The 26,720-nt window shown below is 46.1% G+C and overlaps 2 protein-coding genes across 22 annotated transcripts; one reads left to right on the forward strand and one right to left on the reverse strand.

Annotated features, from left to right (window-relative positions):
* Positions 1-876: 876 nt before the first annotated feature.
* Positions 877-19,015, reverse strand: LOC310684392 (elongation factor 1-alpha 1-like). Of its 10 annotated transcripts, none has more exons than XM_083455485.1 (8): positions 18,700-19,015; positions 8,231-8,394; positions 6,886-7,065; positions 5,939-6,235; positions 5,082-5,232; positions 4,361-4,617; positions 2,685-2,919; positions 877-1,203 (listed from the first exon to the last, which is right to left on the reverse strand). In XM_083455485.1, the coding sequence occupies exons 2-8, from the start codon at positions 8,372-8,374 to the stop codon at positions 1,082-1,084; spliced, it is 1,386 nt and encodes a 461-aa protein (XP_083311611.1). In that variant the 5' UTR covers positions 8,375-8,394; positions 18,700-19,015; the 3' UTR covers positions 877-1,081. The 10 variants fall into 10 exon arrangements, with proteins under 10 accessions (XP_083311611.1, XP_083311609.1, XP_083311605.1 ...); XM_083455483.1 differs by lacking the exon at positions 18,700-19,015 and adding an exon at positions 17,970-18,055; XM_083455479.1 differs by lacking the exon at positions 18,700-19,015 and adding an exon at positions 11,189-11,210.
* On the forward strand, positions 6,863-26,661 carry LOC310684393 (cyclic GMP-AMP synthase-like). 12 transcript variants are annotated; one of them, XM_083455491.1, is made up of 7 exons: positions 6,863-6,946; positions 19,049-19,305; positions 19,716-19,993; positions 21,700-21,931; positions 22,770-23,015; positions 23,802-23,892; positions 25,038-26,661. In XM_083455491.1, the coding sequence occupies exons 2-7, from the start codon at positions 19,050-19,052 to the stop codon at positions 25,489-25,491; spliced, it is 1,557 nt and encodes a 518-aa protein (XP_083311617.1). In that variant the 5' UTR covers positions 6,863-6,946; position 19,049; the 3' UTR covers positions 25,492-26,661. The 12 variants fall into 12 exon arrangements, with proteins under 12 accessions (XP_083311617.1, XP_083311620.1, XP_083311618.1 ...); XM_083455494.1 differs by lacking the exon at positions 6,863-6,946 and adding an exon at positions 9,869-9,886 and having other exon boundaries at positions 19,046-19,305; XM_083455492.1 differs by lacking the exon at positions 6,863-6,946 and adding an exon at positions 18,076-18,143.
* Positions 26,662-26,720: the final 59 nt, after the last annotated feature.

Genomic DNA, 26,720 nt, shown 5'->3' on the forward strand with positions numbered 1-26,720 from the left:
GCTCACCCCGTTGCAGGGATTCGAACTGCTGACCTTCTGATCGGCAAGTCCTAGGCTCTGTGGTTTAACCCACAGCGCCACCTGCATCCCTTGGACTTGTCAATTTTATTATTTTAGGACTTGCCAATTTTATTATTTAGGAGAGACCAGATAACTTTCCTCTTAAACGAGCCTTTGGTGCAAGATGACATCTTTCTGTCCCACCTGTTTTGAGAAATATATTATGCCCTGATGTCCACCTCTCACTCTCCTCAATATTGATAGATACAAAGACTGGAAAGTAAATACATGGGGCAGAGGGAGGATGGTTTAAACTTTAAGCTTAAAGTTTGGAAGGGAGAAGACAGCTGGGTTTGAGCCTTATGGAAGAATCACCTTGTACTCTTGCTTAGCTTTTTCTGGATATCTTCATTGCTGGAGAGTCCTAGGAGGAAGTCACTGCCTGAGGCCCAGCAATCCTGGTAACTATGCATGGCTGTTCATGTTCTCTACTTTTTAAAGTATGGCTGGGTACATCTAGGTTAGACCTAGATTGTAGAATCATCCTCTTACCCCCTGCTCCTACAAGCAGAATCCTCATAGTTGCTAAAGCAGTAAAATAACACTAGCATTTGTTTAGTGCTGTAGATGCAGTTTTTAAGAAGTCTCCAATCCTATGCACACTTACCTGGAAGCGAGTTCCATTAAACTCAGTGGACCTTACTTTTGAGTAGACATGCAGGATTGCACTGAGAACCACTACAGTCCTTAAAACTAAGGATTATAAAGAGGCCAATATATTCTCTTCCTCCCCTGCACCCAACTGCAAATTGTACATTTGGACACAAGTATTATAATCTGGTTATGGATGCTATAACAATGGAGAAACATGGCAAATTAGATGCACATTTTTATTTTTATATATTTAAGGCTTTTAAACCCACCGCCCACACAGAGTGTCCAGTTTCCTTCAAGATCCTCTTCCGCTGCATGGCAGTGCTCAGCCATCAGTCCAGTTTGAGTGAGGCCAGGCTCCAGTCAGGGATCAGAAAGAACCTAAGCACCAGCTGTTGATGCTGGGGGGGGGGGAGCAAGAAGCTGTTCACTTTTTACTGGCCTTTATGGCAGACTTTGTTATTTTAGCTGCCCCACTAGCCTTCTTCTCCACAGACTTAATTACACCCACAGCCACTGTCTGCCTCATGTCCCGAACAGCAAAACGACCTGCCAGAGAGAAGAGATCTCATTAGGGCACAGAAAGTTCAACACAGTTTCTGGAATCCTTTTACCTATGACCAACAGGTTTGAACTGCCATGGCTTAACTGCAGTTGCCAAGTTTGAAATTTGTAGCTTCACTCACAGAATTACCAGCCCCTAGTATTCCTTAGGAAGGAGGACTGATTATTAAACTAGTTTTTAAAGCTGTCACATAGATGTAGCTATAAATGGCTGTAGAATGCAAAACTGCAAGCTAGAAGAGTGCACCATTAGCAAACAGCAGCCTTCCTAAAAGCCAGAAATAAATGCCTAACGGAAGATGGGGGTTACCTTTGGTCTGCCAGATGTTGCTGCACTACAACTCCCTTCAGTCCTAGGAAGCATGGCCAGGGATTATGGAAGTTGTAGTTCATCAACATCTGGAGGGGTAAAGGTTACCTACTCTTGGCCTACCCACTCATATCATACAATAGCCACTAATATTTAGCATGTGGCACATTTAATAGGAGGATACAGTTAAAGATCACTCACTGCCAAGCTTCAAAGGAGGACCTGATTCATCACAACTGACCACAGAATGATTCATTATTTGCTTATTTGGACGATTTATGTGCACTCTTTTCAAGTTCAGTCTACTCAAAACAGCTACTGAGGCAGACAGGAGAGGGTTGAAAGAAGACTCCTAAACAGACCCAGAAGGTCCCACAGAGGCAGTTATTCTTAGCAGAAGAATACCCTTACATGAGCAACACACATCAAGTACAAACCTACTCAAAACTTCCTGTTATAGAAAGCTCTCAAACCACATTCTGCACCCACTCCCACAATTCAGTCTCACATCCTCAGTCAAGGGCAAGATGTACTGGGTACAGACTTAGCTACCCAAAAATCTAATTTTTCAGTCCATTTTAAAAAAACTCCAAGTTGCTAGCCCTCATGGCTGTTGTGGTATGTGCACATGCACAATGCCCCTTAGTGCCAGATGACAACAGGAACATATACCACTGGCCCATCAAACTCAGTACCATCTTCCCTGACAAGCCACGGTTCTCCATGGTATCAGCCAGTGAGTTTCTCTTCCAACCTTACCTGGAGATGCCAGGGGTTGAACCTGTGACCTTCTGCATGCAAAGCAGATGCTCTGCCCAGCTCAGGGCCTAGGCATAGCTGAATGACCTGAAAAGGCCCTTGCGCAACCTAGACCTTCACCCTTTCACATAATGCGAAAACCCAAAATGATGCCCATTAAAATGGAAGTACGGACACTTTTGCATGATGGTTCCCGAGACCAAGCAGCAGGCTTTCATCTGTGGGGTTTTTGGTTTTTTTTTTATACATTTGGAAGTCATTTTGAATCAAGATAGTGGACTGAACTTTTCTAAGCTACACCAATTTCAAAACTGCCCTGATGTTTTAGTTTTTTAGAATTCCTAGCCAATCCCAGATATGAGGCCACAAGTCTCTGATAAATGTGCTGCAAACGTACCAAGAGGTGGGTATTCAGAGAAGCTCTCCACACACATGGGCTTGCCAGGGATCATCTGAACAATGGCCGCATCGCCAGTCTTCAGGGATTTGGGGTCATCCTCCAGCTTCTTGCCAGACCTGCGGTCAATCTTCTCCTTCAGCTCAGCAAACTTACAGGAGATATGGGCTGTGTGGCAGTCCAGGACTGGGGCATAGCCTGCTGAGATCTGGCCCGGGTGGTTCAAGATGATCACCTACAACATCAAAGTCAAGGAGGAAGAACATGTAGGACTTCGGAACACATTCACTCTACCTGTGCAGCAGCCTTTCCCCAATTGGGTGCCCTTCAGATGTTTTGGACTACAACTCCCATCAGCCCTGGGAACATGGGAGATGGCCTTTTCGGTGGCTGCTCCTAAACTATGGAACTCTAGTGAAGCTAGATTGGCACCCTCCTTGCTCTCCTTCTGCTGGCAGGTAATTTTTTTTTTTTTTTTTTTTTTTTTGCTCCAATAGGCTTTTAGGAATTGACTGCTTTTTATGAAAGAGCTGGTGCCGTACTGCTTTTTATTGTAATTATTTGTAAGGTTTTAAATAAATTATATGTATATAGCTTTTTGTTCTATCAGTGTTTACTTTTTTAATGATTGCTTTCCCCCCTTTTTTGCAGTTCTTATTTTTACTTATTTTAAGGCACCTTGAGTCCTGTTCTATGATGATGATGCTACACAGCAGAGGCAGGAAACTGCCCACTTGACATTGGATGATTGTTCGACTTCAACAGATTCCTCTTGCTGTTTATGCAGTATTCCACAAGCTTTGTTTTCTTCTCTGAATGCCATGTCACCTGGGGCAACTCCATGTTTCTGACCAGGACAGTAATAATAGTTCAGGATTCAGAATACTTGTAATGCAAAGGGCTTGATCTCAATGGTGACTGGAGCCCATGGGGAATGGAATGACATTATGAGTTACTGTATCAGCCATGTTGATCCTTGATTCTGGCCCTGATTTTAAGGTACTTAACCTGGGCAGACTGGAAATGAGAATTGAGCATCCAATGAAGCTTGGCCTTTTTACACCCGATCTGGGAGGGTGGGGCCTCAGGCTGCTGAGGTGGGATTGAGGAGGGAGTTGTTGCTCTTATTGCTAGGTTGTTGTTGTTTTTGTATTGTTTGCTGTGATATATGGGAATTGTTCGGTTTCGTTTTGTATTTTTGAATTTACTACTGATGTCTACTTTTGTTATGTTGTAGTTATGTGTTTATTCATTATGTAAGCTGCCTTGAGCATGGCTTGAACTGTGGAAAGGCAGCATACGTTTGTATGTATGTATGTATGTATGATTGATTGATTGATTGATAGGTAGTAAGTTGGCCTGTGCAGGTGTGGGGAGATAAAGGCCTGGCCCACCAGGCCAAAAAGGTCCCCCACCCCTGCTTTATGGAGTTACAAGGATGTGCAACCAAGCATTATGGGAAGGGCTGCAGCTCAGTGGAAGAGCATCTGCATACAGAAAGTCCCCAGTTCAATCCCCAGCAACTCTAGGTAGGACTGGGAGGGAAACCAGGCCCAAATCATGGAGACCTGCTGCCAGTCAGTGTAGACAATACCAAGCTAAATGGACCAATAAGTGACTAAATATGGAAGCTTCCTCTATCTCCCAAGACCCCTCTGGCCCTGCCCACCCCTCACCTGGGCTGAGAAGCTGCCTGCCTCCATGGGGGGGTCGTTCTTGCTGTCCCCGGCCACGTTCCCACGATGGATGTCTTTCACCGACACGTTCTTGACGTTGAAGCCCACGTTGTCTCCTGGCAGGGCCTCCGCCAGCGCCTCATGGTGCATTTCCACAGACTTCACCTCTGTGGTGATGTTGGTGGGGGCAAAGGTGACCACCATGCCGGCCTTCAGGAACCCTGTTTCCACCCTGCCCACCGGGACAGTGCCAATGCCTAAGGGTAAAGCAACAGAGTTACACACTGAGCTGCACAGCTAATGACCTGACCCAGTTACTCCAAGCTTTGCCTCATAGAACAACAGCTGTCCCCAGTCGAGTAGTGAAAAATATGGCCTAGTCAGCCTCAGGCAACCCACTAGGCTTCCATATGTAAAGTAGTACTATTTAACACTTAAGAATTGGTGGCCGAGTTTGTGTTTCTCCTCTTCCATCCCAGTCTCTTTCCCCTTGTGTGCCATGGCTTTTAGACTGCAAGCCTTCAGTTGATTCTATGTAAGCTGCTCCAGGAGCCTTTTTGGCAGAAATGCAGGCTACAAATGCAGACCAGCAAGGACTTGGAATTCTTCCTCCTGAAAGCTGGAATATTTGCCTGCATTGAATCACTGCACTGTGCATAACTATTGAAGCGCAGGTCAATATCCTTTTACATTATTATCCCACCAGTACAATAATGCATACCACCAATCTTGTAGACATCCTGCAGAGGAAGGCGAAGGGGCTTGTTAACAGGGCGGGAAGGAGGGATAATAGAATCCAGAGCCTCCAGCAAAGTGGTGCCAGAGGCATTGCCTTCCTTCCTGGTGATGCTCCAGCCCTTGAACCAAGGCATCTGCCAACAGAGATGAAGAGCATGTGCATAGTTTTGAGCATGCCTGCAAATATTTGTGACAGCCTGAAGTCACATCATGCAATTCTACAGCTGGAGACCTCCTGGTCTTTGGAAGTGGGCATGTTCTCCTGTCTCTCTCCTGGGAATGTGTTTTTAGGAGGGGGTAGGAACAAGCTTGGCAAGTCTAGGCTTAATCCCTGGGATCTTCATTTGGGAGCTTACCAAAGACCTCCTTCATGGTGCTCTGGAGAACTACTACCAATCTATATCAGCCAAAGTGGGTCAGGTGGGCAAACAGCCTAACTTAGTATGAACAGGGCTATGTGTCTTCTGCAATTCCACTGGATGTGGAATTCAGCTCAAAGGAGGGGGGAAATGAACTTTCTAGTTCTTATGACTGCAGAGGTATGCTTGAAAGTGGGCATAAGATGTCTGCTTAAATCTCCAATGCCAGAACAGATGCTTGTGTAAGATTTTTAGACATGGGATAAAGAAAGGATGAGGTCTTGTGGCCCTCCAGATGTCTGACTCCAAGTCCCATCAACCCCAGCAAATTCAGTCAGGAATGATGGGCGTTGTAGTCCAACAGCATCTGGAGGACCACAGGTTCCTTTGTGCTGGAAAAATACCACTGACCTCATCAATCTAAACTTCCCTACTGAGTAGGTTTGAGGAAAGGGGGAGAAAAATACTGTAGGCTACTCACGTTACTGCTGGGCTCCAACATGTTGTCTCCATGCCACCCAGAGATGGGCACAAAGGCCACAGTGGCTGGGTTGTAGCCAATCTTCTTGATGTAGGCACTCACTTCCTTGGAAATCTCCTGGTAGCGCTTGCTGCTGTAAGGAGGCTCTGTGGAGTCCATCTTGTTCACCCCAATGATGAGCTGCTTCACCCCCAAAGTATAGGCCAAAAGGGCATGCTCACGGGTCTGCCCACTCTTGGAGATGCCAGCTTCAAACTCACCCATGCCAGCAGCCACAATCAGCACTGCACAGTCAGCCTGGGGGACCAAGAGACAGCTCTGGAATACTGTCTGGAGTCTAGGGACTCCCAAGGAGTCAGGGTAGAATCTGGGGGACAGTTAGGGCAAACTAATATGGTAGGCGTAAGTCATTTACATTCATCTAGAAACTATTAGTGCCATGAAACGGGATACAAATCTTTAATGGAGTTTCAACAGCCCTCAGAAACTACAACCCATGAGGCTGCGTTAGGGCAAAGGTTTGATTTCCAGACTTTTTATCATCTTGGTAGCCCTCCTCTGCACACGTTCCAGCTTGCCAATATACTTCTCAAACTGTGGCACCCAGAACTGGCCACAGTACTCCAGATATGGTTTTACCAAGCCAGAATAGAGTGGAACTATTACTTCCCTTGATCGAGACACTATACTTCTGTTAATATAGCCTGATTAGCTTTTTTTTGCTGCTGCATCACACGGTTGACTCAAGTTAGGCTTGTGGTCTACTGGCAAGCCAGATTCCCACCCCCCGCCCCCCCATCGTATTTTTGTGCAGCTGGTTCTTCCTCCCTTTTCTTTAAAAAGGTAAGTTACATTTTACTTTGCACTGTTTTGAAAAAGAAAAAAGAAGTAGCCATAACTAATGGCACACGTTTCCTCTCCAGGGGAGTGGAAGACAGCAACCTTACCTGAGAGGTCCCAGTGATCATGTTCTTTATGAAGTCCCTGTGGCCGGGAGCGTCAATGATGGTAATGTAGAATTTGCTGGTTTCGAACTTCCACAGGGAGATGTCGATGGTGATCCCTCGCTCCCGCTCAGCTTTCAGCTTGTCCAGCACCCAGGCATATTTGAAAGAGCCTTTTCCCATCTGCAAGGAAGAGAGAAAACTACTTTTAGCAATCAAACTATACACGATGCAAAATGCATCATCAGGAAGCCTAACTTTGTTTGTTTTTTAATTACAGTGGTACCCCGAGTTAAGAACTTAATTCGTTCTGGAGGTCTGTTCTTAACCTGAAGCATCACTTTAGCTAATAGGGCCTCCTGCTGCCACCGCACCACCAGAGCACGATTTCTGTTCTCATCCTGAAACAAAGTTCTTAACCCGAGGTAATATTTCTGGGTTAGCGGAGTCTGTAACCTGAAGCATATGTAACTTGAAGCATATGTAACCCGAGGTACCACTGTAATTGCATGCATGGATGGCAATGGGGGGGGGGGAGTTATAATTAGGACTGCAGTGCAGCACATAGGAAGATTTAAACTTTTCATTCTCTACCACATTCCTTATTAAAATGACATACCTACTCATTGCTGTAGGAGCTGTTTCTTTCTGTGGAATTAATAGCATGCGAAGGGGATTTTCAAAATGATTGTAACAGGGGTAGAAAGGGTTAACTTGGTCATATACCAATAATAATAGCCTCTAAAACAAATTTAAATAGTTAACAATAGTTTGTTAAAACAAAATAAATCCCTGGTATGCTTGCTAGTAGGCATTTAACATCTAAGCTAGCTTTCTCCTGAATCTTGTGCAGTTGCAGGAGGTAGATGTAGCTGTGTGTGAGAGAGAGAGTTAATATATTGCTACTGGCCACCCCAAACTCTGCCAAGCAGTAGCAAGATTTCAGGGGTCTTGACACTTAACCGAGGTTTGTGTTCCTTTTGAATGAGGCATGGCAGAGCCTGTAGTGTCTTTAAGATATATAGTTTTATTTACACATATATACACACACCTTAGCCTTGAAGATGGAAGCTATATTCCGTTAAGTCAGCATCTTAAAAAAATAAAAATAAATGCACACTATTTCCAAAACACTCCAGCTGAGTGAGAAGAGGACAGACAAGGGGGTATAGGATTCCTGGAGAAGCCAGTGATTAATTAAAAATAAAAAAGCAGTAGCAGTGTCAGTGGTTCAAAGCTACCCCAATATCCTAGTTGTGCAGGCACAGTCAATGAAGCAGGAATGCCCTCTGCACGTACCTAGAGGTACTGCCTTTCATTCTAGGCCTGAGGCCTAGCATGAACTCACCTCAGCTGCCTCCTTCTCAAATTTCTCTATGGTACGCTTGTCTATGCCTCCACATTTGTAGATGAGGTGGCCTGTGGTGGTCGACTTGCCAGAGTCCACGTGCCCAATAACCACTATGTTGATGTGGGTCTTCTCTTTGCCCATGGTGACAAGGCTGAGGGAGCCTGTAAGGATTGGAAGCAAGAGGCAAAGCCCAGATGTACCTGGAAGAGGGGGGAAAGTCTACAAACATGGTTCAAACTGCAGCTACACAACAACATTTGCAGGCCGCCAGCTTCAAAAAAAAAACACCTCTGGAGTCCAAATTATGCCTCCAAATTTAACATCAAAGTTTTTCTACTATGCCTGCATGCTCCCCCCCCCCAGCATTTTTTTTTGGGGGGGGGGGTAAGTAGAAGACAGTGGCCCCAATCAGAGGTTGCTAATTTAAGATGCCCATGCCCATCTGATTTGGCAAAAAAAAACTATCCAGGCTTGAATTCTGCTGCATGCACCAAAGTTACTGGAGTAAGACCCATTTAGACTGCTGTAAAGATGTGCAGTGAACACACAAACACACACACAGCCAAGACATAGCCTTGGATCAGAGAAAAGACCAGAAGGGAACAGAATAAGCAGGATGGGCAGAGACCCCCACCAGCAACTGGCACCTTCACTGGTCCAGTTTGACAGCCCTATATTCTGCATTATGGATTCAGAAGTAATTCCTATTCAGAAATCCTATCCAGTTCAATGGGCATAAAGTAGGTGGGTTATGAGTCTACAATTTTAAGAGCTAGGGAGTAAAGCCTATTGAGCACAGTAAATATGTACAGTATAGGATTGCAATGTTTAACCCTAAAGAAATTCACTCAAATAGTCATAGTTGGGGTGGGCAGGGGGACAGAGAGGGCAGGTCTCCTGCACCTTTAAAAGGTATGTAGAATTGAGAATCTCTCCTCCGCACGTGTGCCTGGGATGACAAGCTGCTAAATTCGCTCCCCAAACACTGATATTAAAGGCACAGGAGCACAGCCCCTTCGCCCAACCACCCTAATCGCAATTTCACGAATTGAGCCCTGCATGCACGCTTCCGAGTACAGTACACCTCACCTCTCCCGACCCGAAAACCAAACGCCCCCTAACCGAAACCGAAGCGACTTCGAAGTCAAACCAGACCAGAGTCCCTTCACCTTGCTAAGATCAGCGGGGGAGACACACACACCCCCGGCCAAGCATCGGTTTTATCGGGGGGTCTTTGAAAAGAAACAACCCCCCCCCCTTTCCAGCCTGCGTGTAAACGGATCAATTCGAATGAACCTTGTAAAAGACACCCAACCCTTTCCACAAGCAGGTGCCAGCCTCGGCACTTGCAGAAGTGAGCCCCCCATCTTTGCAACGCACAAGTCACTCGCGAATAAAACGGGTTGAGAAATCCCGCCGTCCTCCCGTTCTAACCCCGCGTCACCTTTCTCCACGTGTGAATCCCGCAGGCCCAATAAGCACGCAGTGCTTTGGTCCGCGGCTTTTAAGTCCTCAAAGGCGGGGCCGAATTTGGGCCAAAAATCCCTCCCCTCACCCCCCATCGCTTCTTTTCAGCCATCACAATGGATTGATGGGAGGGCTGGGTTGACATGAAACAGAACTTTTTAAAGGTGGAGGGAACAAACGAGAGAAGTAAGGTGACACTGGTGTCTCACTTTACTTCGGAATTTGATTTTTTTTACAAACTCTTACTTTCCTGGAACAATGAGGGCTAGAGAGTTAAAATGATAAAATGAGACATTCCCTTCAGTTTTAGCGGTGGATCTGTTTCTCTACAGGGAAAAGGGTGCTATATGCGGCCACAATGCAGTGCAAAAACACTTTTTTTGAGACAGTGGCAAGGCCAGAGCTCCAACTCTCATCCGATCCAGCTGGCATAGCCAAGGGTCAGGGATGATGGGAGTTGTAGTGCAGCAATATTTAGAGGGCCACAGTTGCCCAGCTCTACAGTAAACCTGCATGAGTTCATGCTGCTCCTGCTAGACCAGGGGTGTGTGGTTTGAATATTAACATAACTCTAGACAGATTTCTAGTGCAGAATTTATATATATATTGGGGGGAGGCGCCTCTCATTGGATTCTTCCATTTTATGTCAACAGAGTACAGTGGTACCTCGAGTTACATACGCTTCAGGTTACATACGCTTCAGGTTCAGACTCCGCTAACCCAGAAATATTACCTCGGATGAGAACAGAAATCGTGCTCTGGTGGCGCAGCGGCAGCAGGAGACCCCATTAGCTAAAGTGGTGCTTCAGGTTAAGAACAGTTTCAGGTTAAGTACGGACCTCCGGAACGAATTAAGTACTTAACCTGAGGTACCACTGTATATTTATTTTTGATGGATCAGTCTCAATTTCCAGTCTGAAGAAATGCTCCACAGAATGTAAAGCAATTTTCCATTGCTTAGGCTGTATAATACATTCAAATTCCTTAATTCACACATCTCGTAAGATCCATTAAGTTTGTATGAACAATGGCTACAGGTTCAACTTTCTTTCAGGATCCAGCTGTTTCCTCCAATGATTTTGGAGATGTCACTCATTGTCCCTTTTAATCTAACACCCAGGACCCGAGGTTTAGCCACACCCATTTGTTATAGATGAGAACCAATAACAGATCAGTTTCCAGTGGAGTAGCTTTGTGGCACTTTAAAGCCTCACAAATTTATTATGAACAGTTCACAAAAACTAATGCCATAATGAATTCGCTGGACTTTTAGGTCCCACAAAACTCATTGTTAGCTTTGCTAGATTGGTTAGTCACTCTTCCTGCAGAAAAAGAATTAGGAAATGAACACTTTATCCTGAGTTCACACACACAGACACACCCCTTGCTCTTTAGGCAAAAAAGCTCTCAGAATAACATAACATGTGAAGTAAAAGGAATTGAGAGGGAGGAGGAAAAGCAAGTTCAAAGACAAATTATTCAACTTACAGAGCATAGTTCATAACATAGTTCAAAGACAGGTTTGGTGTAGCTGAGCATACACATGTTTACTCAGAAGCAAGCTTAGTCTGCATTTAATAGGCCTTACTCCCAAGTGTGAGATATTGAACGTGGTCACCAAACAAGACAAGGAAACCTTGGATATAAGGATAACCCTTTTATTTGTAACGCGTTTGCAAAGGCGGGCCCCCCCGCACTCAAGAGTACGGAGAGGCCCCGAGCAAGCTACGGATCGTGACTTTTGTTCCTATTGCTGCCGCCCCTCCCTTAGAGGCTTGGCTTACAATCTACCTATTGCAATTCAACACAACTCTAATACATAGACCAATCTACACTCATTATCCGAGTTTTACCTAATATGGGAGCTGTGCATTCTGAAGCTCCTTGTGGTCTTTTGTGGTCTAACTGACAGGAAGCACGCTCAAGCTGCTGACTCTGCCTGCATACAGGGTCTTCTGTAAATTTCCACTGGGTTTGAGGCACAATTGATTACTCCTTCTCACAATTCCCCCCTCTTGTTGTACCCTGCCTCAAATTCACATAACAATTCCCAATGTTCTCCTTCTTCGCCCTCCGTAGGCACAGGGGCATACCGCATGGACATTAGCTGGGTTTGGACCTGCCTTTGCGCTAGTAGAGAAAGAGAATTATTGATTGCCCTTACAAATATGGGCAAAACACATGGAATTAACACACACCCAGCAGCTATGAGTCCAATAAGGGCCACTTTTTGGAGGGATTATCCGAGCTCCACCATTCTTTACCATTCCATTGCCCTAGGCAGGGCATATTCCCTACCCATGTTCCATTGGTGTCATTCCTCACAAAGCATTCTGTTCCCACCAGTTGATTGGAAATCTGCCATATCTCATTTCCCAAATGGTGGTAGGTAAAATTCTTTTGGCTTTTATAGACCTCAGTATAGTTCACCTCATGGGCTACCCAGGGCCATTGATCCCCCATGTTGGTGCCCCCGCATACAAAACAATTCCTGACTGTTAGTTCTTTTGCAATTGTTTCGGCTAAGCTTAGAAACATGTTGTGAGCTTTAGGTGGAAGAGGGAGATGGTTGAGCTGTTGCATCTGTTCCTCAAAACTATCAAAGACCGTAATGGGTCTCTTTGTTACTTTGCTCGTGTGTACCTGAATAATTAAGTAGCCATAAGGATCCTTCCCTGTACCATCTATCCCCAATCCCACGTATATGTGTTTCGGTGTGGTTGTTGTAGATTCCTTGACCCATAGGCAGACGGGATTGCATCCTCCAGATTTGCAGTCTGTGGATGCTCCCCTAGTGGTGATATTTACCCCCTCAGGTCCCCTGTAACTGGGCTGCCTATTAACTCCCTCCGTGTACCAATAATTCCGCGTCCCACTCCCTGCTCCCACATTGGTCTCTCCTATCCGTTTGGACAAATACTTCCTGTTCTGTAAATATGACTGTTCCCAGCTGTGGGACCCACATGTCACTCCTGCCTAGTTGTTCGGGCCCTGTCCCCTGGCTATAGCGGTGCATGCATCGAAACATACATGGACTGCTTCCCCTCCCCTCGTTACATTGTGTGCTATGTACCCCTGCCTGCCTTGGGCTATAGAGAACATTGTCTTCCTTCCCTCCCCTTTGTTTGCAGTTCCCTCTTTGTATCCATATACATATATACTTGAAGTGATCGGCCCCACCGCCAGAGGTTCATAGCATTCTGTCTTATTTTCTTTGGTCTGACACCTATAATACTGAGTTTGATTATATATACACGGTCTTAATTGTGTGAGGCACTCCGGGGCCACGTTGTAATACATTAAAGTTCTGGTGACTTTATTCCCTGTTTTAGTAGTCTGGATACACTCTGTACATTCCTGGTCCTGGGTGCCTGAACAAATCCGGGCAATGCCCAGACCCAGGAAAAGGAGCATTAACCCTCTCATGGCTCAGGGAAAGTGTCTCGGATCTGGCGTTTTCCTCAAATATCTCAAGGCTAGAGTCACCGTGGGGGTCTCTAGTAACTCACAATGGACCACCCCCTGCAGAGTGACTCTACAATATTGAATTATTATGTCCTCTACAAAGACTATAGAGCATTCTTCAGTACAATGCACGCAACAAACACATGCTTCACAGTGAGCGCAGCAACAACATTCGTAGAAACACTTGCAAGTACAAAATAAACACATCAGGAAAGCATTCACTGTCCTTAATCTCCTCCCTGGTTCCTGGTCCCTGATCTGGTGAGTTTCACCTTCAACGGATTGTCTGGGCTCGGTGTTGCCGTCCAACTCTCAGGCGGGGCCCTTTTTACCCGGTGATAGTGAGTCCATCCGTGTTCTCGGGTCCGTACTGCTGACTCAGTGGTGAGCAGGACCTGGAAAGGACCATCCCAACTCGGGCTGAGCTCCTCCGCCTTCCACGTTTTGATCAGGACCAAGTCGCCAGGCTGGAAAAGGTGTTGTTGTTCCAACAACGGGGGTCTTTGTGCCAAGACTCCCTGCCTATGGAGAGATAATAAGGACTGGGACAGTGACTGCAAATATTTCCTCAGAAACAAGTCTTTGAATACTATCTGGGGGTTCCCCAGCTGTGTCAGGTAAGGCCGTCCCATCATCATCTCAAAAGGGGACAATCCCGTGTCCTTCCTAGGAGCTACCCGCATTTGCAACAAAGCCAGGGGTAGATTTTTCGTCCAAGGTAGTCCATTTTCCAAGTATAATTTAGTCAAATGTTTTTTTTAATTTCTGCGTTTGCACGCTCCACCTTCCCGCTACTTTCGGGGTGCCAAGGAGTATGAAAGTCCCATTTTATTCCTACCAACCCCATGACTTCCTGCAGCACCTTTTGGGTAAAATGAGTTCCTCGGTCTGAGTCCAATGTCTCGATCATTCCATACCTAGGAATGAGGCTTTCTAGTATGTTTTGGTGACTACTTGAGCTGTGGCCTTTCTACTGGGGTATGCTTCTACCCATCCCGTCAGGTGGTCTTTAAAGACCAATAAGTACTTCTGCCCTCCCCTCTCCGGTAGTTCAGTGAAGTCTGCTTGCACTCGTTGAAAAGGCCATACTGCGAGGGGTCTCCCCCCTCTTTCTGTCTTCTTTGCCCGCGTTTAATTAACCTTCTGACAAATTAAACATTTCCAGGCGATGGCATGAGCCATTGGCCACATGTCACGGCTCCAATACAGGGGCTTAACTAGGTTAATCATTCCTTCAGTCCCAAAATGTCCACTCTCGTGCACTTTCTCCAAGATTCCCATCATAGTTGTTTTGGGGAGTACCATTTGTCCCTCTGGGGTCTCCCAACCACCCTCCTTTTCTATTGGACAACCCAATATACTTAGGTTCGTCCTGGGGGACTGGCTTATATTCCTTCATCAGGGCAATCACCGTAGGATTCATCATCTTTGTCATTACACGTTGTACCATATTTTGCAAGCATTGCAATAAGCAGGGAATACACAAGCAGAGGAGCAAAAGAATTAGCAGGGGCCCTATTAACATTGCAAAGAGTCCCTGAACCCAACCACGTGGTAGTCCCAGCCCTCCCAGGTCTATTATAGGGATTGTGGGCTCCCCAAACACGCATCTGGTTAGTGAGATTGAGGCCCCATACCAGAGAAGGGGGAACTCCGGCAGCTGTGGGCTCCCCTACTAGAAAAAGCAATAGAACAACTAGGGGAAATAATTGCAGGGCGCTTTCCCCACAAATTCTATGGCGTTCATGCCAGCAGAAATAAATGGCCATCCAGGAGCACAGGGTTCCCACTGCAATTCCCAGCCACCAACCCCAATGACTCCAAGGCTCCTGCATTTGGTCAGGCTCGGGCGTATCCCACCCAAAACACAGCAGGGGGTTGAGATGAACGTATCAGCACATGCTGGCTGTAAGTGGTAAGGCTGGCTAAATCAGCCTGCTCCTGATAATTCCACCGTGGAGTGGTGGGGGGGGGGGGTAGACCTGGTCAAGTTGGCCCCCGTCCACTCCCTAGTTCCTTAAAAAGGCTCTCGCCTCGACATGTACTCTTCTAGTCTCCTCAGTGGTCAGGATGGAGTCTAGAAGGTACTGCACGTCGTCAAAAGTGGGGTTATAAGTTTTAAAAATGCCTTCAAACAATTTAATAATTTTTGCTGGGTTTTCCTCAAAGGATGGATTTTGGTTTCTCCAGTGACATACATCAGCACTGGAAAGTGGCACATGTTGCACTGTGTAAGTGCGCTCAGGGACCACTCCATTGGGGTCTGGCACCCCGGGAGGATCATAAACCACCCTCAAAGGCATGGTGGCCACAGCTTGTCCTCCTGAGCCTCTTCTCTCTTCAGTTTGAATCCCCAATCATCATTTTTAGTAGCCGCTTTCCAGTTGTTCAGAAAGCATTGTAAAGGGGTGCATTTACTCCCTCCCGACCCCATCTTAATTTTCCTCAACAAAGTAAAAGTAATCCGCTCCTAGAGACAATTTTATTCAGGCAAGCAGCTCTCACTCCAGACTGTGACTTCAAGAAATGCACAGTCCCACATATGGTTAGCCAAGGGGAAACGCTAAACCCCGACCACTCAAACATTCATCCTTTCACTGGATTACTTTGGCACACTTCACACTTTCCTTTTTTTTTTTTTTTTTTTAGTTCAAATTAGCTAATTCAGCAAATCCTTTCCCTCTTTCTCAATCCTTGTTCTATATTTTATCTTAACACAGTCTAAGTTTTCCACTTTAGCCCATTAACAGTCAGTTTTTGCTTAATCCTTTATAACATTTTTCAATTTTGCAATATTTCTGTAAATATACTTTAAATTTATTTTTTTTTTCAATCTTCTTCCATCGACTCTTCTCCCTGGTCTCAGATTCTGCCAGTCATTTTTGCCATTTCAAACAATACATCAAAACACCAAGAGAAAAAAAAAAAAAAACATCTAAAAACACATCCAATTTCCATATCTTTATCTTTCATTTACTTATTTCCTCGACTTCCTCACATCTCCCTTTCCCTTATTTTCCCAATTTCCTCCCTTCCCCTCTTTGGGCATCGGGTGGGGAGGTTTCCTTGCATTTCCTTACATGCGCAACAGCCTTGTTTATCTCAACTTGCACAGCCCCTTGCACAACAACCCTATCTTGCCCCACCAGTAACTGCTTCACCCGTTACTGGCAAGTCAGTCTCTCTTCCCCCTCCCTTCTCAGGAGGCATGCTCCTGGTCATGTACACTCTTTCCTTCAATATGTATCAGTTTCCCCTTCTGGATTCCAATTATAACCTCTCTCAGGTCCTATTGGATATTGGGGCCAAACTACCCTAAAAATTAATCATTTTTTACTTTTGACAGGCCCCTGGTATACTGTCTCACCCCATCTTCATCCCATTCTAATAGGACCTGCCCCAAGGGACTATTCGGATCAATGGGATCCTGCTTTCCTCCATTAGACCCTTTTCTACACGTACTCTGTCCCTTGCCCATTGTTACAATGTCTCACAACCGCTCACTCACAGATTCACGCGGACTCGCCTGGCCGTTTCCCTCGCGGGACCACGGAACCGCAAGCTAATCCTCTCGTCAGGACTAGGTCCTGATCCACACTCACGCGTCCGTATGGAACCTCTCTTTCACTCAGGAGACGAGTCTCTCACCCCCGTCCCTCTTATAAATCCCAGGATTTACTCACCCAATGCAGTTCAGCGCCGTTTCCCTCGACTAGTGAACAGGCGGGCGTCCCCGCTGGGTACTCACGGTCCCCGACCGCGATATCTCTCCCTCTCAGTCTCGGATTCAGCTCCCTATATCAGGTTTCCGTCAATCAGCCCTCGTGAACCGTCACAGACACGCCCGGGTCAGGTTTCTCCGAAAAATCGGAGTGGCGCCTACCCGTTCACCGGGGGTCGCTGCACAGCTCGTCGAGGGCCCCACGTTGGAGCGCCAATTTGTGAGATATTGAACGTGGTCACCAAACAAGACAAGGAAACCTTGGATATAAGGATAACCCTTTTATTTGTAACGCGTTTGCAAAGGCGGGCCCCCCCGCACTCAAGAGTACGGAGAGGCCCCGAGCAAGCTACGGATCGTGACTTTTGTTCCTATTGCTGCCGCCCCTCCCTTAGAGGCTTGGCTTACAATCTACCTATTGCAATTCAACACAACTCTAATACATAGACCAATCTACACTCATTATCCGAGTTTTACCTAATATGGGAGCTGTGCATTCTGAAGATCCTTGTGGTCTTTTGTGGTCTAACTGACAGGAAGCACGCTCAAGCTGCTGACTCTGCCTGCATACATGGTCTTCTGTAAATTTCCACTGGGTTTGAGGCACAATTGATTACTCCTTCTCACACAAGTAAGTTTATTTTATTTCTGTATCAAAATATTTAGAGACCCCACTTTAATAAAAATACATAAATAAGGTATGCAGCATACAAAACAAGATAAAACATCAAACATTAAAACTTCCTATGAAAAACTAGCTCCTGTAAACTCGGTGGCAAAGGATTGCTAAGAGGTTTAGCTATCTATATGGAAACCATCTAAAAATGTTCTCACTAAAGACCAACTAAGAAGACATGAATGAATCAACAAGCTTTCAAGTTTATCATAATTATTTATCAACAAAGAAAAATGTTGGGTTTTGGTTTTTTTGCAGAGATACAACATAGTATTTCTGGGCATGATGAAAAAGCGTCTGATGAGATGAGCTCTTGTCCACGAAAACTTATACCACTGCAAGGCTGAAGCCCTGAACCCATTTACTTAAACGTGAACCAAACTAGTTCATTTTGTAAATGGACTAACATGGAGCAGAATCAGTTCCTTTGGGGACATGTTGAACTTGAAATAGTTCCTTTTTAAAATGAACTTTCCAAGCTCCAAGCAGCCCTCCTGTCTGATCAGGAATGTTTGCTCCCTAACATTCTGAGGGGTTTGGGTTTGACCGTTGGAAGTGGGCAGTTGGTGTCTCTGGGGTAAGTAAGGCTCCTTAGGAAACTCTGTGGGGTTGGGGAATTGCATAGGCAGGTCCCTACTAGTGAATATAGGCTAGGGGGATTTAAATATAGTAAAAACAAAGAAGCCCAACGTCCAGATCAACTTCCCTACAAACCAAGAGTAAGTTCATTTAACACGAAACAGCTCCATCTTTATATTTGCTAGCCTTTTAGTGTCTCTTCACTTACTTATCAACCATTATTTCAGTAATTTTATTGATATCTACTATGCTTTTATGCTCCACACACTTGTTGGTCTGTTTATATACTACAGTGGTACCTTGGGTTAAGTACTTAATTCGTTCCGGAGATCCGTTCTTAACCTGAAACTGTTCTTAACCTGAAGCACCACTTTAGCTAATGGGGCCTCCTGCTGCTGCCGTGCCGCCGGAGCACAATTTTTGTTCTCATCTTGAAGCAAAGTTCTTAACCTGAAGCACTATTTCTGGGTTAGGGGAGTCTGTAACCTGAAGTGTATGTAACCTGAGGTACCACTGTGTTCTCTTTTGTATGCTCAGTGTTATTGCAGGAAAACTCACTTTTAAAAAGTCTGTCCTCGTCTCCTTCCTCTCACACCAGTCTCCCTGCCAGGCCTGCCAAATGTGCTGCTACTCCAACCACAGACTAAGCAAAATATTTCCTTAGCACCCACCCTTGTTGCAGGATGTGAGATTCCTCAGGTAGTTTTAGGGCAGCCTGCCCCAAGGTATTTTGGACTACAGCTCCCATCACCCTCAACCTTTCACTGTGACGGCTGGGGCTGTTGGGAGTTGGAGTCTAACACATCTGGAGGGCATCTGGTTGGGGAAGACTGGCTGCTAATCTTTCAACATGGCTTCCAGAGTGGTCTGTGAAACTAGGCCCGGTTCTCATTCCCATTCTCAGCAGCATGCCTGTCAGGAATGGCGAGAAGATGGAGAAGAGGTCTCAGAGTAAGAACAGAGGGAGGACATGCACAGAGGCCAGCGATAAGGAGGTGCCTGGCTGCAAAACCCCATTGCTATCAACAGCAGAGTCCAAAGAGCCTGCAGATGGGAATCTGCAAAGTCCCAAGGTGCCCCAAATCCCTCAAACTGTGGAGCATCCTGGGACACCAGCCCCCTGGTCCAGACGGAGGCCAGACAGGCTCAGGCAGGAGCCGGCAGGTAGGTTATTATCTTGCTTATTTTACGCTCATTTTACTGCTGGTGCCACTTTTGTACTAAACATTTTAGATCAGCCTTCTTTGACCTAGTTCCCTCCAGATGTTTTGGACTACAACTCCCAACAGCTCCAGCCAGCACAAGGATATTGACTCCAGTCTTCCCTGCCCAATGTGTATATTTGTAAAACATGCACAAAACCTCCAGATATTACAAATACACCATTAATCTCACAACAAAACTAATTTCATGTGGCAGCTGTTACTGGAACTCCCCACTACCTTGGGAAGTGTGGAATGTAGTAGTAGTAGTAGTAGTACTAGTAGTAATAATAATAATAATAATAATAATAATATAAAACCTTAGCAAGTGAACTAAATACAACTATGATCCGAAATGTTTTTTTGTTCTAGCAGGTGATGGGTGGGTGTCCAAAGATGCAGAGGCTTTGTCTGCAGTGGCTGTGGGAGGCAGAGAAGGAAACCACCAAACCCTGCAGGCAGAGAGCAACACACTGGTTCAAAAGAAGGCAAAGCCTCTGCCCCTGAAGGAGCCAGACAGAGCCCAGGCAGCAGATGTGCTTGAGAACTTCCTCAGTCATTTTCTCACCTATCTGCATGATTGCCCAGACAGGCCTTACTTCAGGGACACCAGGGAACTCGTTCCAGGCAGCAGCTATGAGTATGAAAAGGTAATGTATAACAAATGCCAGGTAAGCAGCTTTATCCAAACCTGGGCAACCTCTCAGTTGTTGCTGGGATTCAATCCCCAACATTCCTAGTCAGCTTGGCCAGTGGTCAAGGATGATGGAAGCTGAAGTCCAGTAACATCAGGGGACCCAAGTTGTAGAATAGGGCTGGGGAATCTGTGGTCCACCAGATGTTGCTGGACTCCAGTTGCCATCAGACTCAGCCAGGTGACCAATGATCAGGGATGATGGGAGTTGTAGTTCAGCAACATCTGGGGTACCAAAAGTTCTCCACTCCTAGTAGAAATAGTTAAAGACCCCTTATCTCAGTGCTGCCGCTCTGATCAAAACTGAGGACATCTCCACCCCATAAAACTTCAGGAGATCGAGCCTCCTACACCTTACCTAACTGGGCTCTGAGGAGGAAAGTTCAAAAATCCCACCTAAGCAGCAAACTCACCATATGGCCTCAGGTGAGCTGCAGGCTCTCTCAGCCTCAGTCTGAACCCATCTGCTCCATGGGGATTCAAATTGCAGGCAACAATCCACCACAGAGTTTCACTTGCCTAAGCCCATTAGAACCAGTGGGTATTGTGCCATATGAAGATTGTAATAGCAGTGTAACATAATGGCTGTAGATCAAACCACACCTAATGGACTTTTAATTTAAGCAATGGGAGGGAACCCTGTGGGTGCTACAGAAGGCCCCTGTGGGTGCCTGTGCACCTGCAGGCCCCACATCAGTGACCCCTGTGCTGTAATAAATACTTACTACTGCTACTTTCTGGTTGTTGTTGTTGTTTAGTTGTTTAGTCGTGTCCGACTCTTTGTGACCCCATGGACCAGAGCACGCCAGGCACTCCTGTCCTCCACTGCCTCCCGCAGTTTGGTCAAACTCATGCTAGTAGCTTCGAGAACACTATACAACCATCACGTCCTCTGTCGTCCCCTTCTCCTTGTGCCCTCCATCTTTCCCAACATCAGGGCCTTTTCCAGGGAGCCTTCTCTTCTCATGAGGTAGCCAAAGTATTGGATCCTCAGCTTCACGATCTGTCCTTCCAGTGAGCACTCAGGGCTAATTTCCTTAAGAATGGATGAGTTTGATCTTCTTGCAGTCCATGGGACTCTCAAGAGTCTCCTCCAGCACCATAATTCAAAAGCATCAATTCTTCGGTGATCAGCCTTCTTTACGGTCCAGCTCTCACTTCCATACATCACTACTGGGAAAACCATGGCTTTAACTATTCGGACCTTTGTTGGCAAGGTGATGTCTCTGCTTTTTTAAGATGCTGTCTAGACTTTCTGATACTAAAATCTAGACTTTCTGCCTAGACTTTCTGGTACGAAAATCCAAAAAGCCAATATAATGCTGGTGAAGCATAACAGTTATCTAAATCAGGCCATTTGCACTCAAGGAGTAAATCTTCAAGGAATAATTAATCTCAAGGAAGCTGCCATCTGTCTCCTTACTGCTCTGCTGCTGCAGCCGCCACTAACCTGCCCCACCCCCTGCAATGCAATTGGGCACACCTCCCATAATCTCAAACCACGGATCATACTGGCTGAGGCTGATGGGAACTGAAGTCCAAAAACAGCTAGAAGGGAAGACCTCAGAGTCAGTGTGACAGGTGAGGCAGGGTTGGTTCTGTGCCTCAAGCCCTCTCCTTCCTTCCCTGTTGTCTTCAACGATGCTGTTGGTTTGCCTGCAGGTCTTGCATCCGGGCGAGTTTGAGGTGATGCTAAGCATCCTTGTCCCACAGGACGTCCAGTACACTGAAGTGGAAGGCTATGGCGGCCTCTTTTACACCCTGGCTCTCTTGAGAAAGTCTCGCAGCTTCCCAGCAACACTCCTTCTGGAGGATGGGAAGACCATCTCCCCACGGAACATCATGGAGGAATTCCGGAAACATGTCGACCAGTTTCTTAAAGTTTCTTATTCAGGTGTGGCCAATCAGGGATTTGGGGTGAGGGTAGGAGGAAAGGATGAATAGCCAACACCGGAGTGGGGATTTGTTTACAGACCTGAACCACTTTATACTGCACCCAGGCACCACACATTCCTGGGAGGCTTGTAAACATTGCCAGCCACAGCTTGCTGAACTATGCAGGCATCCCAAGCAACTCCCTAGGATGCCTGGGATACCCAACACACATTAAAAGCATATGACTTCCCCCCAAAGAATCCTATGAACTGTAGTTTCCACCTCACAGAGTTATAATCACCAGCAAACCCATTTTCTGTAAACTGCTTAGAGATTTAAAAAGGTAAAGGGGTAAAGGGACCCCTGACCATTAGGTCCAGTCGTGGACGACTCTGGGGTTGCGGTGCTCATCTCGCTTTACTGGCCGAGGGAGCCGGCGTACAGCTTCCAGGTCATGTGGCCAACATGACTAAGCCGCTTCTGGCGAACCAGAGCAGCGCACGGAAACGCCGTTTACCTTCCCACTGGAGCGGTACCTATTTATCTACTTGCACTTGATGTGCTTGCGAACGGCTAGGTGGGCAGGAGCAGGGATCGAGCAACGGGAGCTCACCCCGGATTTGAACTGCCGACCTTCTGATCAGCAAGTCCTAGGCTCTGTGGTTTAACCCACAGCGCCACCTGCGTTTAAAGTAAGTGGTTTATAAATCCTGCTAAATAAATTCATAAATTTGCTGCGCACATGTACACCTGGGGGTGTACTGCATTTTTGGCTTGCATTTTTTGCTAGCGTTGCAGGCTGCTTGGCCCCCTGAGCTGCCTCAGTTGTTCACCTAGCTGTCCATCTGGTCTTTCAGTGCCTTTTCCAGGTTGGCAGATGAGGCTGGAGAAGAAGAAGTCAAACTGTCCAGCAGTTCAGCTTGTAATGCTGGACAACCAAGGCGCCAAGTTCATGTCCTTGAACCTCGTCCCTGCTCTGGAGATGACTGGCCAGTGGCCATGCATGAAGAAGGCGAAGGAGCTGATCAAGGGGAAAGAACTGCTTCATTTGATGAGGGTGTTTTATTTCATAGCTGAACAATCCCCCGGGAGGCACAACAAAGGTAACATACCCCTCTTACCTCTGTCAGCCAACCTGGTGCCATCAAAGGGTTGTTAGGGGTAAATTTCAGGCTGCAAATAGAGGCAAAGATTCCAGTTTCCCAGCAAACTCTTCCAATATGTAGGTTTCACCTAGATTCCCACTTACAAACGAACACACGTGCCCATTAAGGATTTTATTTTTGTAGAAAATAACTAAACATGTCACATGTCAGCAAAGCATGAAGCTTTTTGAATTTTCCACATATATGGTAAATCTGGATTGTGTGGATGCTGTGAAAAATGTGCATTAATTGAGCATTGATCCCATGCAACAAGCCCCCACCTGGAAGCAAGCCTGGACTGTGTTTAGCCCAGCTGATCTTGGATCCCTGCTGGGCGGAAATTGGGGGCAAGACAGCCAAGGAAGGGGCTAGGTGCAAGGAGGAATGCAGCAGCCATAGGAGCCAACTCCAGGGGACTGAGGTCCCTATGGCCCCTCCCCCAAAACATATTTCAGGGGACCCCCCCCCCCATTGATGGGCATTGCCATTCAAATGGTGTGTGTGCACCTCGTCTTATGATTGAGGGCAGGGCTTACCTGGGACCCCACAATATTCAAGTTGGCACCCCTCCTCCACATCCTGCATAATTTAATCCACCTCTTTCATATAACATGTCTCCTGCCCCTAATTTTTTTAAAAAGCTGTACACCACCAAACGTTTCCTTGTAAGGAGGTGTCTCCAGCTCCTTGATAATATTGATTACTGACACAGAGTGGTGCATGTCTATCTCCTGTATATTTCAGAGACCTGGAGAATTTCATTCTCTCATGTTGAAAAAGAGATTTTGAACCTCAACAGCAGGTCCCAATCGTATCACAAGACAAAGTGCTGCAGGTATGTGTGCCTGGCAACATTGTTAGGGTTTGTGATTAATGAGGGCAGCACTTAGTTTCTGACATAGGTGCTGGGGGGGGGGGCATTGTGTATGCATGACTTCACGCACATGATACCCCTGCCAACCTGGCCAGGCCAGCTCAGACTGCCACCCCCTCCCCTGCCAGCCGTCTTGCCTATGTGAAAGGGGTGTGCAGGACAAAGATGCTTCGCCCTGCTACGTCCCTGGCAATCCTCAAAAGGATGTGGCAGGGTGAAGCAGCTTTATCCTGGTGCATCCTTTTCAGGATCGCTGTGGGGGGGAGCTGCCCCCTTCTTGAAAATTTTGAGGGGCTGCCCCCTGCCCCCTCAGTAGATGGCATCCCTGGCTTCTGAAATGAGATGGGCAGCTGTACCAGCATTCCACAAATGGGGAGCCACTGCAGAAAAGGCCTGTTCTCCTGTTGCCACCTACTGGTGGAGTGGGCACACAAAGAAGCCTCTGTTCCTCTGTCTCAGCCTCCTCCCTCATGTCATCCTCCTGTTCACCCCCTCCTTATATGTCTCAGCCTGACGTTCCATTTCTGAGCTCACAGAAGACTTAAGACTCATAACAGAAAGCCTGCTCTTTGGCAGGTGTCTTGGCTGAGATATTGCAGTGCAGAAAGGAGTGTTTGACCAGGAGTGGCAATGTTTGGCATGGAGTGCCTTTGTGAACGGAAAGCTTACCTGCTGCATGTAGGGATGAGTGCTTCTTTTATGTGTGTGTGAGAGAGAAACTGTTCCCTGCTGTTGGGTTACAAGAGAGTTAGAGCAATATAGTGTACAGACAAGTTCCAAGGCATAGTAGTCATATATTAGTAAAGGGAAGAGCAACTGCTCCGCCATCACTTTCTCCACCACCCTGCCCCCAAAGGTTTTCTCTTTTCCATAGTTCCCCTCAGCAGATATCCTCCATGTATGCTCTTGTGTGGATGACATACTGTACGGCCAGAGAGATATACCTCATGCCACAAATCCTATCGTCAAGTGACTACCCAAGTTTCAGAAATGATAACCATAGTTCATTGTATGCAGAGAGATGGGGGGTGGACATTGTTTGGGGAAAAGCTCTAAGAAAAGATCTGAATGAGTCAGGCTAATGACGGGGGGGGGGTCTGTTCTAGGAAAGACTGCTTGAAGATGCTGGAGGACCTTGTGAATGCTCTCAAGATGGAATACCCTCAAATGTTGGGTCATCTGAGTTCCTACCACAGTCAGACATCCTTCCTGCACACCCTGTGGGAGTGGAAGGCCGATAAAGACTGGAAGCCTTCTGAAGTCCCTCAGTGTTTCGAGAGGGTCTTGACCAATTTCATCCACAAGGTGGCCACTGCTCACCTGACCCACTTCTTCCTACCCAAATGCAACCTGTTTGGGGCAAAGTTCTTCCCGCCCACAAAGCTGAAATTCTTATGGGCGCAGCTGAAGGAGAAGGAAGGAGCTATGACATCGTTCACTGTGTCCCGCAAGAGACGCTCTTCTGCCCTGATTGTAAATCCTGATATGACTTGGCCTCTCATGATTACGCTTGGCCTGATAGTTCTAGTATCAGTTGTTCTCCCACAAACTGCAACTTAAAAATGTAGGGTTATCAGCTTCCACTGTTTGGTTTTCTGAACTGAGAGAAAATGTGTTTTAGAATTTCTTTGTTAATGGCCAATCATAGTCATCTCATCCTGACCCAGCTAGCAACATTTTGATGTAATCCACAGCAGTGCTTTAGAGGCAGTGTTTTACAGGATGGATTTTGTGTGGGAAATGTGTCACTGGGCTGGAAAATCCACATGGAGTTTTGGTTAAGACAAGAGATCTGTGAGCAGGATAGCAAATGATTGTCAGCTCCTCTTCTTGGTCCTTCTTGCAAAATCTGTGGGGATCTTTCTCTTGCACATTTTTCGCATGTAAGGGTGTTTGTTTGTTTGTTTGTTTTGCATCTCAAGCACTCCTGACATCCATCAGAGATAGATTATATGGTAACAGTGGTAGCACATGCAATGATCCCCAATATTCCTGTTACGCATTTATCCCTTGATGATTTGACCATATGAGGAAGACAAAATATGTGAGTATATGGTGAAATAATATACCAGAGGAATGTAAATAGATGGCCTTATTCCTAGTATAAGACAGGCCAATTCCATTACCACTTTTGATCAGATCTCTGTATTCTGTTTAATTAGGAAATTGCTTCTCCAAAAATGTTGATTTGTGGGTTGGTGCTCTGTCCTGAAAATTAATTTCTCTCTGTGTTTATGCCCATAACAGCTAGTTAAAGCTACATCTGTGGCTCCAAGTTGCTTGGTCTTCTCAGTCACAATATACAGGATTTGATAATGTATTGATTTGCCATTCAGCCTTTCCCAATCTGGTGCCCTCCAGATGTTTGGACTGCAACACAATCCCATTAGTCCCAGGCAACACAGGCATGTTTCCATCAGCCTCAGCATCATGCTTGCCAGGGCTGATGGAAGTTATAGTCTAAAACATCTAGAGGGCATCAGGTTGGGGAAGGAAGGCTGGTACAGTATCACCACCTTTTGCTTGCCTGGGTATTACTTCAGCTAGAAGTGGGCTGCCTAGTTTGGTTTGGAGAGATCTCCAAGTTATTGAGTGGGATGAAAATAGTTTGTGTTTAATTTCCCTCCTCATTGTTTTGTTTATTGGTCAGCTGTGTTGGTGTTCTGATGGATGGATTTTGTTTATTTCAAAACCAGAGAAAATTATAATAAATAGATTTCCTAAAGTTTATTTATGTGTTTGTCTTATTTATTACCTTTTTATCTGGCACAAGCACATCCAGGAAGCTT

Source organism: Podarcis tiliguerta (assembly GCF_965153285.1).
Source record: "Podarcis tiliguerta genome assembly, chromosome: 8".
Lineage (NCBI taxonomy): Eukaryota > Metazoa > Chordata > Lepidosauria > Squamata > Lacertidae > Podarcis > Podarcis tiliguerta.